At 33.7% G+C, this 14012-nt stretch overlaps 1 protein-coding gene across 1 annotated transcript in view; it reads right to left on the reverse strand.

The window, feature by feature from the left end:
* LOC109848773 (rab9 effector protein with kelch motifs-like) overlaps positions 9446–14012 on the reverse strand; it is a 5124-nt gene continuing 557 nt past the window's right edge. The window contains exons 2-9 of the mRNA XM_020418435.1: positions 12604–13131; positions 12228–12293; positions 11982–12148; positions 11745–11898; positions 11411–11504; positions 10912–11276; positions 10090–10194; positions 9446–10003 (exon numbers count right to left, since the gene is read on the reverse strand). Of these exons, the coding sequence (XP_020274024.1) occupies positions 9725–10003; positions 10090–10194; positions 10912–11276; positions 11411–11504; positions 11745–11898; positions 11982–12148; positions 12228–12293; positions 12604–13131 (1758 nt within the window). The 3' untranslated portion in view covers positions 9446–9724. The remainder of the gene's footprint in view (positions 10004–10089; positions 10195–10911; positions 11277–11410; positions 11505–11744; positions 11899–11981; positions 12149–12227; positions 12294–12603; positions 13132–14012) is intronic.

A 14012-nucleotide genomic window follows, 5' to 3' on the forward strand; every position in this document is an offset into this window, starting at 1 on the left:
CATAGAATGATTACTATGAACAATATTTTATTAGAATATTTTCTAAATACTTTTAACTCATCTCTCTCTAACAAGTTTGTTCATTTTGATAGTGCTTACACCTTATAGAAATTTATTGAAGCACATCAAGGGGACTTGGAGGTGATCCGACAAGCTTTGGAGGATCCGGCTTCAAGTTCATATGGAGCATCATTCACACTTTCACTAGACGATAGCCCTAGTGAGGTTTGCGAATTCGAAACCACTAATGATTTATCTAGTGATGAACTTACTTGTGCTAGTGAAAAATTGTTGCATGCCTATAATATATTGCATAAAATTTTTATTGATTTACAAAGCAAGCATGAAGATTTAAAATCCGATCATGAGAAGTTAGCTTCCAAATTTAATATCATTTCTCAAGAAAGTATTGCTCTTCAAGAAAACAATGATATGTTAAATTTGGAAAATAATAATTTGAAATTGAATATTACTAACTTGACTCATGACAAAAATAATGCCATGTTAGAAGTAAAGAACATAAAAAATAATACTGCTTCTTTTATAAATGACTATTTATGTTCTACTTCTAATAAAAATGCATATGTACCAAATGATGAGTTGAATGTTGTTAAAAATCGTATTTCATCTTTAGACTCAACTCTTAATACATGCATTGATAACCATAAGAAACTTATGGACAAGTGTGCTAAATTTAGTGCTACAAAATCACCTACACACTATGCACACTTGTATAGCAAAATTTATAAATGTTCCATTTGTGGTCATAAAGGTCATTTATCTAAATTTTGCTATGATGCACACAAATATAAGAATGCTAAAGCTCATTGTGCATCTCATCAAGTTTCTTCATCACATACACATATACATGCACACGCTCATAAAGTTCATCATAAGCATACTCATGTGTTTAAATGTGATCTTTGTGGACGTTTTGGCCATTTGGCAAAATTTTGCTATGATTTGAAAAAGACTTCACTTTTGCCAAATGATTCTAAAAGACCACAAAAGTTTAAGTGTGATCATTGTCGTAGATTAGATCATTTGACCAAGTTTTGTTTTGATTTGAAGAGAGTTTCCCATTTGCAAAATAATTTTAAAGAACAATCTATTTTTGCAAATGAGTCCTGTGCACAACTGTTTGGTCAACATAAGCAAATGTTTTCTTTCCATTGTACTTATTGCAATCGGAAGGGTCATTTGAGTAATTTTTATTTTGACCGTGTTAGTGCACTATATGTGCCCAAGGGGGTTCATAACCCTAGGGCTTTGAGCTTAAATGATAGGGGTCGTGTCCCTAAACCTTTTTGTACCAAGAATACTTGGGTACCAAAACAAATTTGATTTTAAACCAAGAATTTTAGTGTTTTTTATTTTTTTTCTTGGTTTTGAAAAATTATACTTTAAACTTTTGAACATGAAAACAATTTTTTTATTGATCAAATTATTTTGTTTTCATGATTATTGGTTTTGTTTTGATGAGAGGTTTGTGTTTATATAACCAACCGGGTCTATTGGGTGTTTATTCCCAAATCATGTTTACCGGATACTTAAATGTTTATATGGGTTGTTACTAGCTCAAGAGCTATATATAGTTGCCTCTTGATTTTTGAAAATCAATGATGATTTGGCTTTATACTTTTAAAGATGATTTTTTTCATAGTTCATGACTCTTGTATGATTTGTAATCTTATTTTTGAACTATGAAAATTTTGTTTTGATTTGTTCTTTTGAATTTATTATATAGCACAAATAGATGATTCAAATTTCATATATGCTTTATAATGTATTCTATGAGTGCTTTGATCAAGTTCTACAAAGAAAATTCTCTTGATTGATCAAACATCGTTTTTGAATATAAACTTTGATTTATGATTTCTTTTGGTTGATTCATTTTTATTTAAAAACTTTTTGCATGATTCTCATGTTCCTCTTCTTTTGTTTTCATAAATCTATTCTTTTATATGGCTTTTATATTTTTTTGTGTTAATGAGACACTATTTTCATTTTGACATATTTATATGTGTTCTCATTGTCTTTTTGTATGTGAGTTATGTTTAGCATTTTTCTTGCTTGCTCACATATGTATGCCTTAGCATTCATTGCATATATTCATTAAGGTATTTTGATAGGGGGAGCAATCCCTATATCTTTCTATGTGTTATAATCACCCATGCATATTGATAGGGGGAGCTTTCGCTCTCTTCATCCCTTTGTTCCCTTTTTTTGATGTTGTCAAAGGGAGAGAAATATTATGAGTATATTCTTTCTTGTTTATATGCATGTGAATTATAATTTATATATTCATTTTCTTTCATGTGTATATCCTTTTTGTAAATTATTTGTCATCATCCAAAAAGGAGAGATTGTTGGTCTTCTTGTTTTGATGATGTTTAACAAACAATTTACTCCTAATATTGTTTGTCTAGTATTTATGTTTTCGTATTTATTCTAGGCAAACAACGTGTTAAAGAATGGATAGAATCAAGCTTTCACGATCATATCCAATGGAGGTTGGCGGAATAGTGGAGTGAAGCCTTGCTATCAAGTTAAAGTTCCAATTACAAGCTTCATCCAAGTTTACCAAGTTGAGCTACAATGAAGATCAAGCTTGGGTAACATTTAGTTTAGGAGTTTATATTATATGTGTTAGTACTTTAAGCTCAATCATATACACACATACACGTTTTGGTTTTGTATATATATAGTTATATATATACATATATGTTTTGGTTTGATAGTTTTTAAGTTTTAATATGAAACAATTTAATATAATTAGAAAACATATTTTTGATTCATACTTATATGCATATATATGATTTCATCAATATTAATTTTATTTAGTTCAATGAAATCATGTTTTAGTGCATTATATGTGTATTTTGATAAAATACTACATTCATTGTTTATAGACTTCATAACAATAGTTTACATCTTTCTTTAAGTCTATAAAATTATTTTGTAAAGTTTCAAAATATGGATTAGGAAAAATGTTAAAATTCATATGTTTACATTTCTATGTTTTGGACCTCCTTACAAAATGATGATATTTTACATTTAGGAAGTCCTTTTTTAAAAACCAGTTTTTGTAGCGTGTGTATTATCATGTCTACAATCATTTTCCAAAGTTTTATATTTTTCTGAATTTATTTGATATTTTTAAACATGGTTTTAAAATCAGAAAATCAACTTTCAAACTGTTCTATTCATGTATCAGTTTACGGTCGACCGCCACGGTCGACCGCACCTGAGTTTTTACCCACAGAGTCAAACAGAAACTTTCGCGGTCGACCGCCACGGTCGACCATCAGCTCGAATTTTCCCACGGTCGACCGCCAAAGTCTCTAGAAAATTCTCGGCTTCGAAAGTGGCTCGCGGTCAACCGTGAGATTTTCACGGTCAACCGCCGTATACTCCAACGACTATTTTGTACAGAATCTAATTTTGGATTCTGTGGGCTTTTTGGTCTTTTATTTGGGGTTTTTGGCTGAGGTTTTGGGAGGCTATATATACCCATTTGATCTCAGTTCTTCAACAACCCAAGAGAATGTTTTAAAAGAGTTTAACAAGGGTTTAAACTTGTTTAGTGTTTGTTTAAAAGAGTGTTTAAGAAGCTTTTAAGCAATTGAGAGTTTTGGGTTTGTGAAATCAATTTCACAAGAGCTTGAGGAGATCCTATTGGTGCTTGAGCATCCAATCATCCTCCTTCAATCTCTTGATCTATTGAGAAGTTTTCTAAACTCTATTTTCTAGTTTTATATCTATTTGATTGTTTATCATTTTATTAAAGCTAGTTTTGTATTGAGTTTAGATTTGATTTACCTCTTTGTTACACACACCCACATTGAGCTTATTGTATTTTTATACATAGTATAATTGGGTTGGTGAGAGTTGTAATAATTAAGAGTGAGCTTACATTGAGTTCTCATTTGTTATATTGTGAGATTGTAAAGTTTTCGATAAGCTAGAAAACCGAGTGTGAGGAGTGTATATGTTAATCGGTGAACGTTGAAAATCGACATTGTAAGTGTTTGTGAACGTTGATCGGTGAGCGTTGAAAACCGACATTGTGAGGTGTAAACGTTATTCGGGTGAGCGTAGAAAACCCGGTTGTGATAGTGGATTTTTCCCCGGGAGTGGGGAGCGGAGACGTAGGACGGAAGGTCCGAACTCCGTGATCATTTGAGTGTGTTTGAGTTTGTCTTTGGCGCATTTGCTTATGCATTTATCTTATATCGCCAATTGCCTTTACTCTTGTATATTTATCCCTATCACATTTATAGTTTGATTATGTCACCCTTGTGTTAGTTTATATATCATTGCATATATTTCATCATATACCTCTTTGCTAGTTTATATATCATTGCATATATTTCATCATATACCTCTTTGCTAGGATATATCTCTTTGTTCATATTGCATATTCTTGCTCATATCATATTGTATATCTATCTTGCAAGAATAATATTTGAATTAGTTTTAATTGGTATAAAATCGAATTAAATTAGCATAAGATCCTAATCACCCCCATAGGGTCTAACAAAAGAGTGATATTTGTGATTAGTGGAAAAAATTAAGGAGGATTAGTAGAGATCATGGGTATGTGAAGAGATGAATATTTTATGAGAAGCTATGAAGAATTACGGTGGAGTGCTAATTATTTATGCATCCATACGGACGTTTATGTAAGTGTGTATATTTTTATTGAGAAATAGCCTCGTATGTAAAATCAAATCCTAGTTGAACCTAAATTGGGGATTGAATTTGATTGCAAAGAATTAATTATGATTAGAATAAAAATCTAACTCGAAGAGAATTAGAATTGGTAATCTAAGTTGAAGAATGAGTCCTACATGAATCCAAGAGAGGCGAAAGCTCTTTAAGTACTCTTTGAGTACCCCATCTAAGGTTCCTTATAAATTAAGTCATAGGGAGAACTAATAAGAAGGAAAATCTATGATTTTGAGAAATCTTTTGGTGAGATTGTAAGAGAGTTTCTTTTAGGATCTATCTAGGTCATAAGAATAGATTATCTTATAATCTCTAGATAATTTTCTCCCCGTGGATATAGGCTATTGCTAAATCACGTAAATCCTATGTTTTCATACTCTTGTTCTATTTTTTATGGTGTAATTCTATTCTCTTTAGTTTGAACAAGTTTTCTCAAAGTTTCACATCACTCGATAATCGATTAGTCTACAAAGAAAGAGGAGATCTGATCAGGTGCTTCGAAGATGTTTCTATAGGCTACACTTTCGCATAGATCGCTGATTGGTGTGCAATGATCAGTGTCAAATTACAAGTGGCGTGGGCCAACAGTTTTCATTGTGTAGAGGAATAAAACTACATAAATATTCATGACAATATAAATGATAATTTTACAACTATACATACAAATTAAAGGTGACTTTAGGAAAAAATTAACATATGACAAACTTTTAAAAGAGTATTAGATATATTTGATGTTTACTCACTTAGCATTTTGATCTTCTCCCATCCCAAAATCATCATACGCTGGTCTTATGATCACTCTAAAGTCAAAATTGCCAATGAATTTACAAATGTGTTATAACTTAGAAAAAATGATTTAATAAATCATTGAAATATAAAAAAACAATCAAATAAAAATGTTATTATCAGATTGTCTTTGCTTACTTATTATTTAATCAGATTACGTACAGTATTATTATCTCCATCTTTTTGTAATATAAATTCACAATCTAGCTCTACTTCTAAATCTATACATTTGCATAATTCAAATTTATTTTTAACATCTAAAATAATATTGTGAGAACATAGTGAACATGATGAACAAGAGTAACTTTTTATCATAATTGATTTAAAAAATTCCTTAAGTTTTTAAATCAGAATTAAATACTAAAGTATTTTTGGCTTATGCAATTTGAATTTCATTTTTTATTTTCTGACTTTTGAAATCTATATTTGATTTCATATCACAAGACTAGTGAAGAAAAAAGGTAAAATTTATGATGGATATATTAACATATGATACTTGATACTTATAAACAATAATTTTATTACTATATTACTCGACCAATTTGTCAAAGTGCTTTTCTGATCACTCAAGATATCTCTTTTCAATCAAGAAACAATATGATCTTATTTCATTTTATTTTTAGAAAAACTAGTATGGTGCATGTGCTTTGCATTTGTATCAATTTTCATGCTTAAGTTAGTTGTCATATATATAGTAGCTTCTTATAAGGCTGGACTTTATAAAATTTGGTCTTCAAAGTATTTTTTTTAAAATATTAATTTTTCTTATTTATAATTAAATTGGAGTAAATATTTATTTTCTTGAAAAATATACTCTAAATGATAAAACTCTCTATTCATTGTTACTTTGCAAAACTCAAATTTATGGACTTCAAAATAAATTATATGGGGTTTAGGTGGGTAACCTAAATTTTCTTGAAGATAAACTTCTGATGCAATTTTTTAATTTAAAAGTTAAATGAAATTTTTCTGAAATTGTAATACTTTGGACTGAAAATAAAATTTATTAAGACCGGGGTAACGAGCAATTTTTGATAGTTGTGATTTTGTAACTAAATATTAATTTATTGAATTGAAGAGGTTAAAGAATAAATTTCGAGGAATAATTTTCTTGTAAAACAATTTCGTGAGATTTAGAGGCTAAAACTAAACCTTCTCTCTTCTAACACTGAGTCCACGTAAAGATTCGCAAGGCCTAATGGGCCTGTTGACCGATCTGGTGACGCCAAGCGCTTCCCACTTTCGGGACAAACGAAGGCCCACGTGCTGGAAAGAACAATCAGTGTGGTCTAATCACGCCACGAATCTTGAAGCCGTACGTGGCAGAAGGTTAAGGAAGGGACGCGACGTGACGGAGGGAGATGTCGGTGTCAGTTAACGTGGGGAAGGGGACCAGCTGTTAAATCAGGGCTAATCAGCCTAATCAAAAGTCTCGCCAGTGACGGGACAACAACCACGGGAGGCTACTTCCGCGGGTCCCAATCGCGAAGATGTCAGCTGCACCTGTCGCTTGAAAAGCCCCGGCCTTTTTTAGATTGCACGTATTTTTAGTTAAGTTAAGATAAAATAATTGGGGGGAAAAGAAGATTAATTACCTTCCTGAACCTGACTTGATAATATACATTCTTTATTATTTTTATATTTTTCAGAATTTACATTATTTTGCTACTTTTATATTAGAATATTTTTTTTATTTTTTATATAATAATAATATTTATAAATGGAATAACTTTTTATGATAACAAAATAATGTTTTTGAGATTTGAGAGAGTAGATATAATAAGGTCTACTTACATGGGTGAAAATAAAGCTTAATTGTGTATCTATATGAATAATTTCGACATTATTAGTTTCAATTACACGAACGATCCTAGAATCTGACGTCTTTTTTTTTTTTAAGTTCTCATGAGATCTTGTTTAGCGTTAATGTTAGGTTTAGAATTTTCACTGGGGTTAGGTTAGAAGCGGGGTTAGGTTACAATAAAGATGTTGAGTAAGGTTAGGTTTCATTGTCATTATCCAAACTCGAATCCTAATAGCTAGTAAACCTTGTTATAAATCTAACTACAATCCTTATTCTAGTGCTAATCCTAACTCTATTCATAACGACATCCAACCAGAAACTTCTTGTCAACAAAAAAAAAAATACAATAGTGTTAACCTATCGTCAAATTGCATGGGTCATCCGCCTAATTAAAAATAATAAACTAATGTTCTGTTCGGGAGCTCACTAAAGGAATGAAAGGAATGTCAAATTTTTTCTTCCCTTTCCTTCCCTTTCCCCCTTTACCCCGAGTTTGAGGTATAAGAATTTAGTGTAAATTTTCATCACTTTTCCCTCCTCTACTCTCCCAATGAAACTCCCAAACAAGTTTAAATTTAAATTTCTCTTCCCCTTCTCTTCGTTATCCTCCATCCAAACATAGCATAAGAGCTACTCGTGCAAATACGCAAGCTTTTGGGTCACCTACATAGTTACACCATACCTTAGAGATATCAGATGCAATAAATCCAAAAACATTTCTAGATACACACTGATATTGGCTAATTAACACTTAAATACCATATAGTTTTTCTTATTTTGCATTTATCTACTCTCTTACGCAATGTGGAAGTAGAACCACCAAATCCACCAAGGGATGCTCAACAATTCCCCAAAAAATAGCCATGTAATCCACCCAAATGCAACCTTGAATTCACAAAGTAATATAGAAATGGATATTTTATTAATAGAAAATTAATACCTTTAGATTTTATAATCTTCTTATTAAATACAAAAACAAAGTAGACTTCTAATAGAACTGAAATTATCATAAATAGAAAATATCAAACTATTTTAAAGAGAGACTCTTTATAATTGATCAAACTAATCGCTCAAATCTGAGATCAACTCGGATCCGTTTTTTAATCACACTTGATTCAAACGTTATTACAACATAGCAAGAAATTGACAAAAGTATGATATCTCTCAATCTGATGCAAATTTAACGTAACCTTTTCTGGAAACTGAACTTAGATAGGTTTGGCAGACTACGCCTCAAAAAATACACTATTATTATATACTAGATGTGTAATTCTTGCCTACAGATTGGGAAATATGACACGATCTTTGTGTGCAAGTCAAAGCCCTTCTTTGGGCGCTAGCTTGGGCTTGTGGCGGTCTTAATCGCTCCATGAAAACTCACGTTCTACATCTCTCTCAAATGCTTTTGAGACATTTGTGTATCCTACAGTTTTTAAAATTAGCAATTTAGTATCTTTGTTTATGCAAACATGAGATTATTCCTTTGAATATTTTAATGTGACACTAGCACATTGATTTTAGAACCTCTAACACTTCATGTTTTAGAACCTCTTAACACTTCATGTTTGTCGAATAAGGGTCTAAAATGCTAGTTTTAGAACTTTTTAATTATGTTTGGGTGCTTCTAAAATAGAATTTGATGGACTTAACATTTAATTCAACAAACATTAAGTATTAAAATATTTAAAAAAATCAGCATGCGTGTATCACATAAGACAACTTCTGAGGAATTTGGTCGGGTTTGTATAAAAAAGGATCTCATTTTAAGATCTTTGAGATATACAAGTAGTACAAAAATTAATTAGGATTATAATAGCGGTGAGTTATTGTTTATGTTTAGTCCTCCACTATATATTAATAGCATTTAGGGCTTGAGGTAACAGCTGACACGACGGTTGGGGAATATTTTCGCCTTTTTCATCACGTCACATGCATGACACATTAGACCCGATTGTGCAACTTTGCAGGGTCAAAGTGAATAAATCTTCAGTGGGATGAAAACAAATTAGAGCTGAGCACAACCACTCACAGGAGGATTTTCCGGAATTAAAATAGATAATAGAACCCCGAAGTTGAGGGTTTTTTTCTTTCTTAAGTTAATCATAATTAAAAATATTTAAGAAGTGCTCAAACCTAGCATACAAGTTACCAGATCGAAGCATAACAAACAGATACACGATACTAGCCACTGCACAGCAGTGTATTACCACAAAATATTTAACTAACAATACCCTGGCTCAAAAAAAAACCACCCAAACAAAAAAATGACCAAAACCAGTTAACAACTACAACTGAAACCAAAAAAAAAAAAAACCAAAAATCATATGCTCTTATTTCTCACACTAAATTTATACAAAACAAAACTAAAGAATCACTAGCATTTGAGGGTTTAGTTGATCAGCTCTAAGATCCTCCAGTATTACCTCCACCAGGGCCACCGAGAGTAAGAACAACACCTTGAAGATCGCTGTTAAGCCTTGCGGGCTGAGCTTTCAATGCTTGACCGGCGTGAGCCTGCCTCGCAAGATGACCGCACTCGAGTGCACTCGAGTTTGAAGTTGGCCTGACATGGATGGGTATTGCGTGAGTAGGAGCCGAACATTGTTGAGAAACCATGGCATTGCCTGCTAAAACTGGGCTGTGAGGGTTAAATGAGGGCCTGGGAACCCCAATGCCTGGTACCTAATAAGGAGACATGCAGTTTCGAGGTCAGGACTTAGGGTTTGTGTTTGAGATCGAAGTACTTGGAGAAGAGAAAGAAAACTTACAGGAGCGAATAAGACGCCTCGAAGGATCTGGCCATTGACATTAGCAGTCATGAGGTACCCTGAGTCGAAAGCGCCATCCACTGTGCCACGAACCTCTGCTCCAATCTGTTGGAGATTCATGTGTGAGCATGATCTCATATTAGGATGAATTAAAAGAAAATGAACATATAGGAAACTGAGATCAAGAATTAATAGCTCCCTTTTTTTAGTTAATTTGGTTCTCATCCTATGTTTAAGTATCACTGCCTGCCTAAATTTTGGCGTTAACAAGGTTCTACACAACATCCACTTCTAATGTTTTAAGAGGATTTACTGCCATCAGATTGTACAACCATTGTAGTCTACAAAACATTACAAAACTTTTGAATTTTTCATTGAGCTTGTACCTTCCTTGTGATTTGAGAATTATTTCCAACACAGTCTACAATATAATTTAGATTTGCGACAAGTGAAAGTTGCACTTGAGTTGCTCTCGTACTATCTCAAAGTCCCTGTTACTAAACCAAAACTCTGATTGAAGTTGTGACCCCTAAACCAAAACTCAGAAGTTTTGGTGACAATTGAGGGTTATAGATCTATACTAACAGAAACGATTTTTAACTTTTCAAAGGTTATAACTGCAATTAAGGATGAAACTTTACATAGAATAATTCTAGCGTCAATTGCTAAATGCGACTGCCACTAGCACTCGCCTTCCTACTAGTTCATACAACCCCCAAGCCTACCCTTAACCAATTAGGGAGCAGCAGCTGAGAAAGCAACTGCTGCTATACTTTTTCTTACATGAAACTTCAAAGAATGAGAGACAGTAACAATGGGTACCAGATGAGGAGTGGCAGGTCTCATCACAGGCTTCTGATCCACTGGTAGGAATTGCACTTCTTGTCTTTGAGGAGGAACGACTCGTAGAAACTGTTCGGTTTTGGACTGTCGAGGCGATTCTCTTCCAATAAAATGTACTTCCTGTGGGATTCTATGGTGTGCTTTGGAAGCAATAAACTGCTGCTGTGACGGTGTAATGGAGTCTTTGACAAAGGCCGGGAGCTTCTGGAGATTGTTCTGTTCTTGATCAGATTGTGATGGAGATGAGTGCTGGGAGAGCGAAAGGGAATGCTCTTCTTGTTCTGACTCTACCTCCCAAACCTTTGCATCACCAGTTCTCCTCCGCTTTGCATGATGCAAGTTATCTGAGAAAAATACACAAACATATATTTAGTGTGTTTGTGTGCATACAAGCAAACTATGTTAAATTATTAATCTAATCTAGCCCACAATTGTCTCTTATGCTACTCGTTTGAACAAAAATTACTTCATAACTGACCTAGTTTCTGTAGCGTGCAACTCCTCAAGTCAACATCCAATTCTCGTGATCGTTGTTGATTAACTTCACCATTCTTTGTAACCAAATTTCTATGCTGCACAATTCAGGAGAAAAATAACTCATTCAGATGCATATATTTTTCACTAGTATTCTTCTACTTTCTACCACACCATAAAATCCAAGGACAAAGTCTATAATCAATATTTATTTGAAAATATTCTCCCCCACCAAAGAAACATTCACATGCAAAGAACGAGTAAACAGGTCAAGCAACAAAAGAATCCCCAGTATGCATTTAAATTATAGACAGGCTTAAGCATCAAGTCCTACTCACAAGACTTTCTGCACCCCTTAGAAATTTCCTCTTTTCTTGGCTCCAATGGTTACCAAAAATCTTGCACATTGAAATATTGTAACGACCATTAGGGTGCTCTGACCCCAACTGAAGAATGAGCAATTCATTCAGAGGGCGTTCATCTTCTCCGCACCTGTCCAGCATGGACAAGATTAAAAACAAAACACTAACAGAAAAAGATGCAACATTATATTTCACTAAATTCCTTTATGTTACCCTCCATATATGGCAATGTCGTGGTTAGTAATGAGTGCTGTATGAGAAAACCTCCCTTGTGGCTGTTGACCTCGGATATCAAGCTGACTCCATGAACAAGTATCAGAATCAAGAACCCAGACATCACTGTAGTATTGCTTATCACCAACACCACCTATTATGTAAACCTGAATAAAACAACCAAGCAGTTCATAACGAAAGATGGCTTGAGAAATTTTCACATCTCAGATAATTTCTGATACTCACCTTGGTTCCTATATTAACGGCTGCATGACCTGCTCTCACTCCAGGCGAAGATCCTTGAACTGGCAACTGCAATGAAGTCATAAAAGAAAGTTTCAGTAATTTTACAACATCCGACATGATTCATTACTTTTAACGATTAATGTTAAGACTTCTCAAGGGAATTTTAGAATGTTGTTACCCACCTATTTTTTTGAATCATAACTCAAGAGAACGGAACCAGCTTTCTGATCAAGGAATTCTCAGTTTATTGAATTCTACTTTTTTTATCTTTTATCCTAGGGAAATCTTGGAATAACCCAAGAAATTCCAATGATATAAACTCCAAAGAGAAACAAAAGACAAGTAGAAAAGCAAAAGTTCAACGAGTAATCCATACCCTTGACCAAGTCATGACCTCCAAATCAAGAATATCAACCTCCCCATGATAACGGTCACCACAATCACCGCCATATATGATGAGCTTATTACCAATAGCAACGGCAGTGTGACTGTCCCTAGGAGCAGGAGGTTCACCTTTTATCTCCGGAGAAGTCCACGTCATGTTCTTGAGGTCAAGTATGTGAACATCGTTCAAGTAGTTTGCTTCACCATCACCACTTCCTCCAAATATCACAAGCTTGTCATTGCCTACAACGGTAGCAGAGTGGCTTTCTCGGGGGGAGGGAGGGATTCCTTTACAATTAGGCTTGCTCCATTCCTTAGTTTCAAGATCTAATACGTGTAGGTCATTCACTTTCTTGGAACCATTTGTGCCCCCTAAGACTATCATCTTGTGACCTATGAGGGCAGCGCTATGGCTGTCTCGAGTACCGGGTTTGTGGCCAGTGGTTGTGAGGGAGGTCCAAGTCATTGTGTCAAGATTCAGAGTGAGTACATCACTAAAGTGCAGACCACCACAACATCCCTGTGAAAATCAAAACCCGATCATTATATTATAGAAGATAAAGCAACAAAATGAAAAGCGATAGTAAAAAGCTAGGTATAAAAGATGTTAGAGGTGACTATAACAATGAAAAACAGCAAAACATAGAGCTGTACAGCGAATTTAATTGGGAAAAAACTTAATTAGGTACATCGGAATAAGTTGGAAAACTCCCAAAGCAATGCACCAAAAACATGCATATACAAATGCAATTGCTAAACTTTGCACTTCACTTCAAATGGGCCAAGTTCATGTTCATAGAGTTCAGAATACATAACAAGAAAAAGCAAGCCATATAACCCCCTTTAAAGGATCTGCTAAACTGGTCCAGCTCAACTTGGAAGCATTTATTAATAGGAAAAACTAGCATATAAATGCTCCAATTGCTGGCTGCTTGCTAAATATATTTATCAATAGGCATGTTCAAACCCTAGCCTCAATTTGTCCAAATCCTAAGATAAAGTCAGTTGTTTTGCGAATAAAATTGACAATAAGAAAATTGATGAATGATCATACTAACCCACTTCTTAAATATTAAAGTTGCATAGAAATTTTGACAAACCTTTTGACAATAAACACGAAAATAGGGCGGCAAGTAAATCTTTCAGGTTAACCTTCGTTACCTTCCAATGCCAAATAATTGTTAATCTGATGACATAACTAACACAAATAGAGCCTACAACCATAGAAAATAGAAAATTATATATTAAGACGGAAAAGGGAATGCCGTAAAGAATTCCCCTTTGCACTTAAGCACTGAAGAAGCATACACAAAATGACTAACAAGAACAATTATTGCCTAAACCACAACCATCAAAGAACAGTAATAACAATGGCAACAACAAAATTTTTAATGAATATTT

The sequence above is a fragment of the Asparagus officinalis genome, chromosome 7 (genome assembly GCF_001876935.1).
Source record: "Asparagus officinalis chromosome 7, Aspof.V1, whole genome shotgun sequence".
Lineage (NCBI taxonomy): Eukaryota > Viridiplantae > Streptophyta > Magnoliopsida > Asparagales > Asparagaceae > Asparagus > Asparagus officinalis.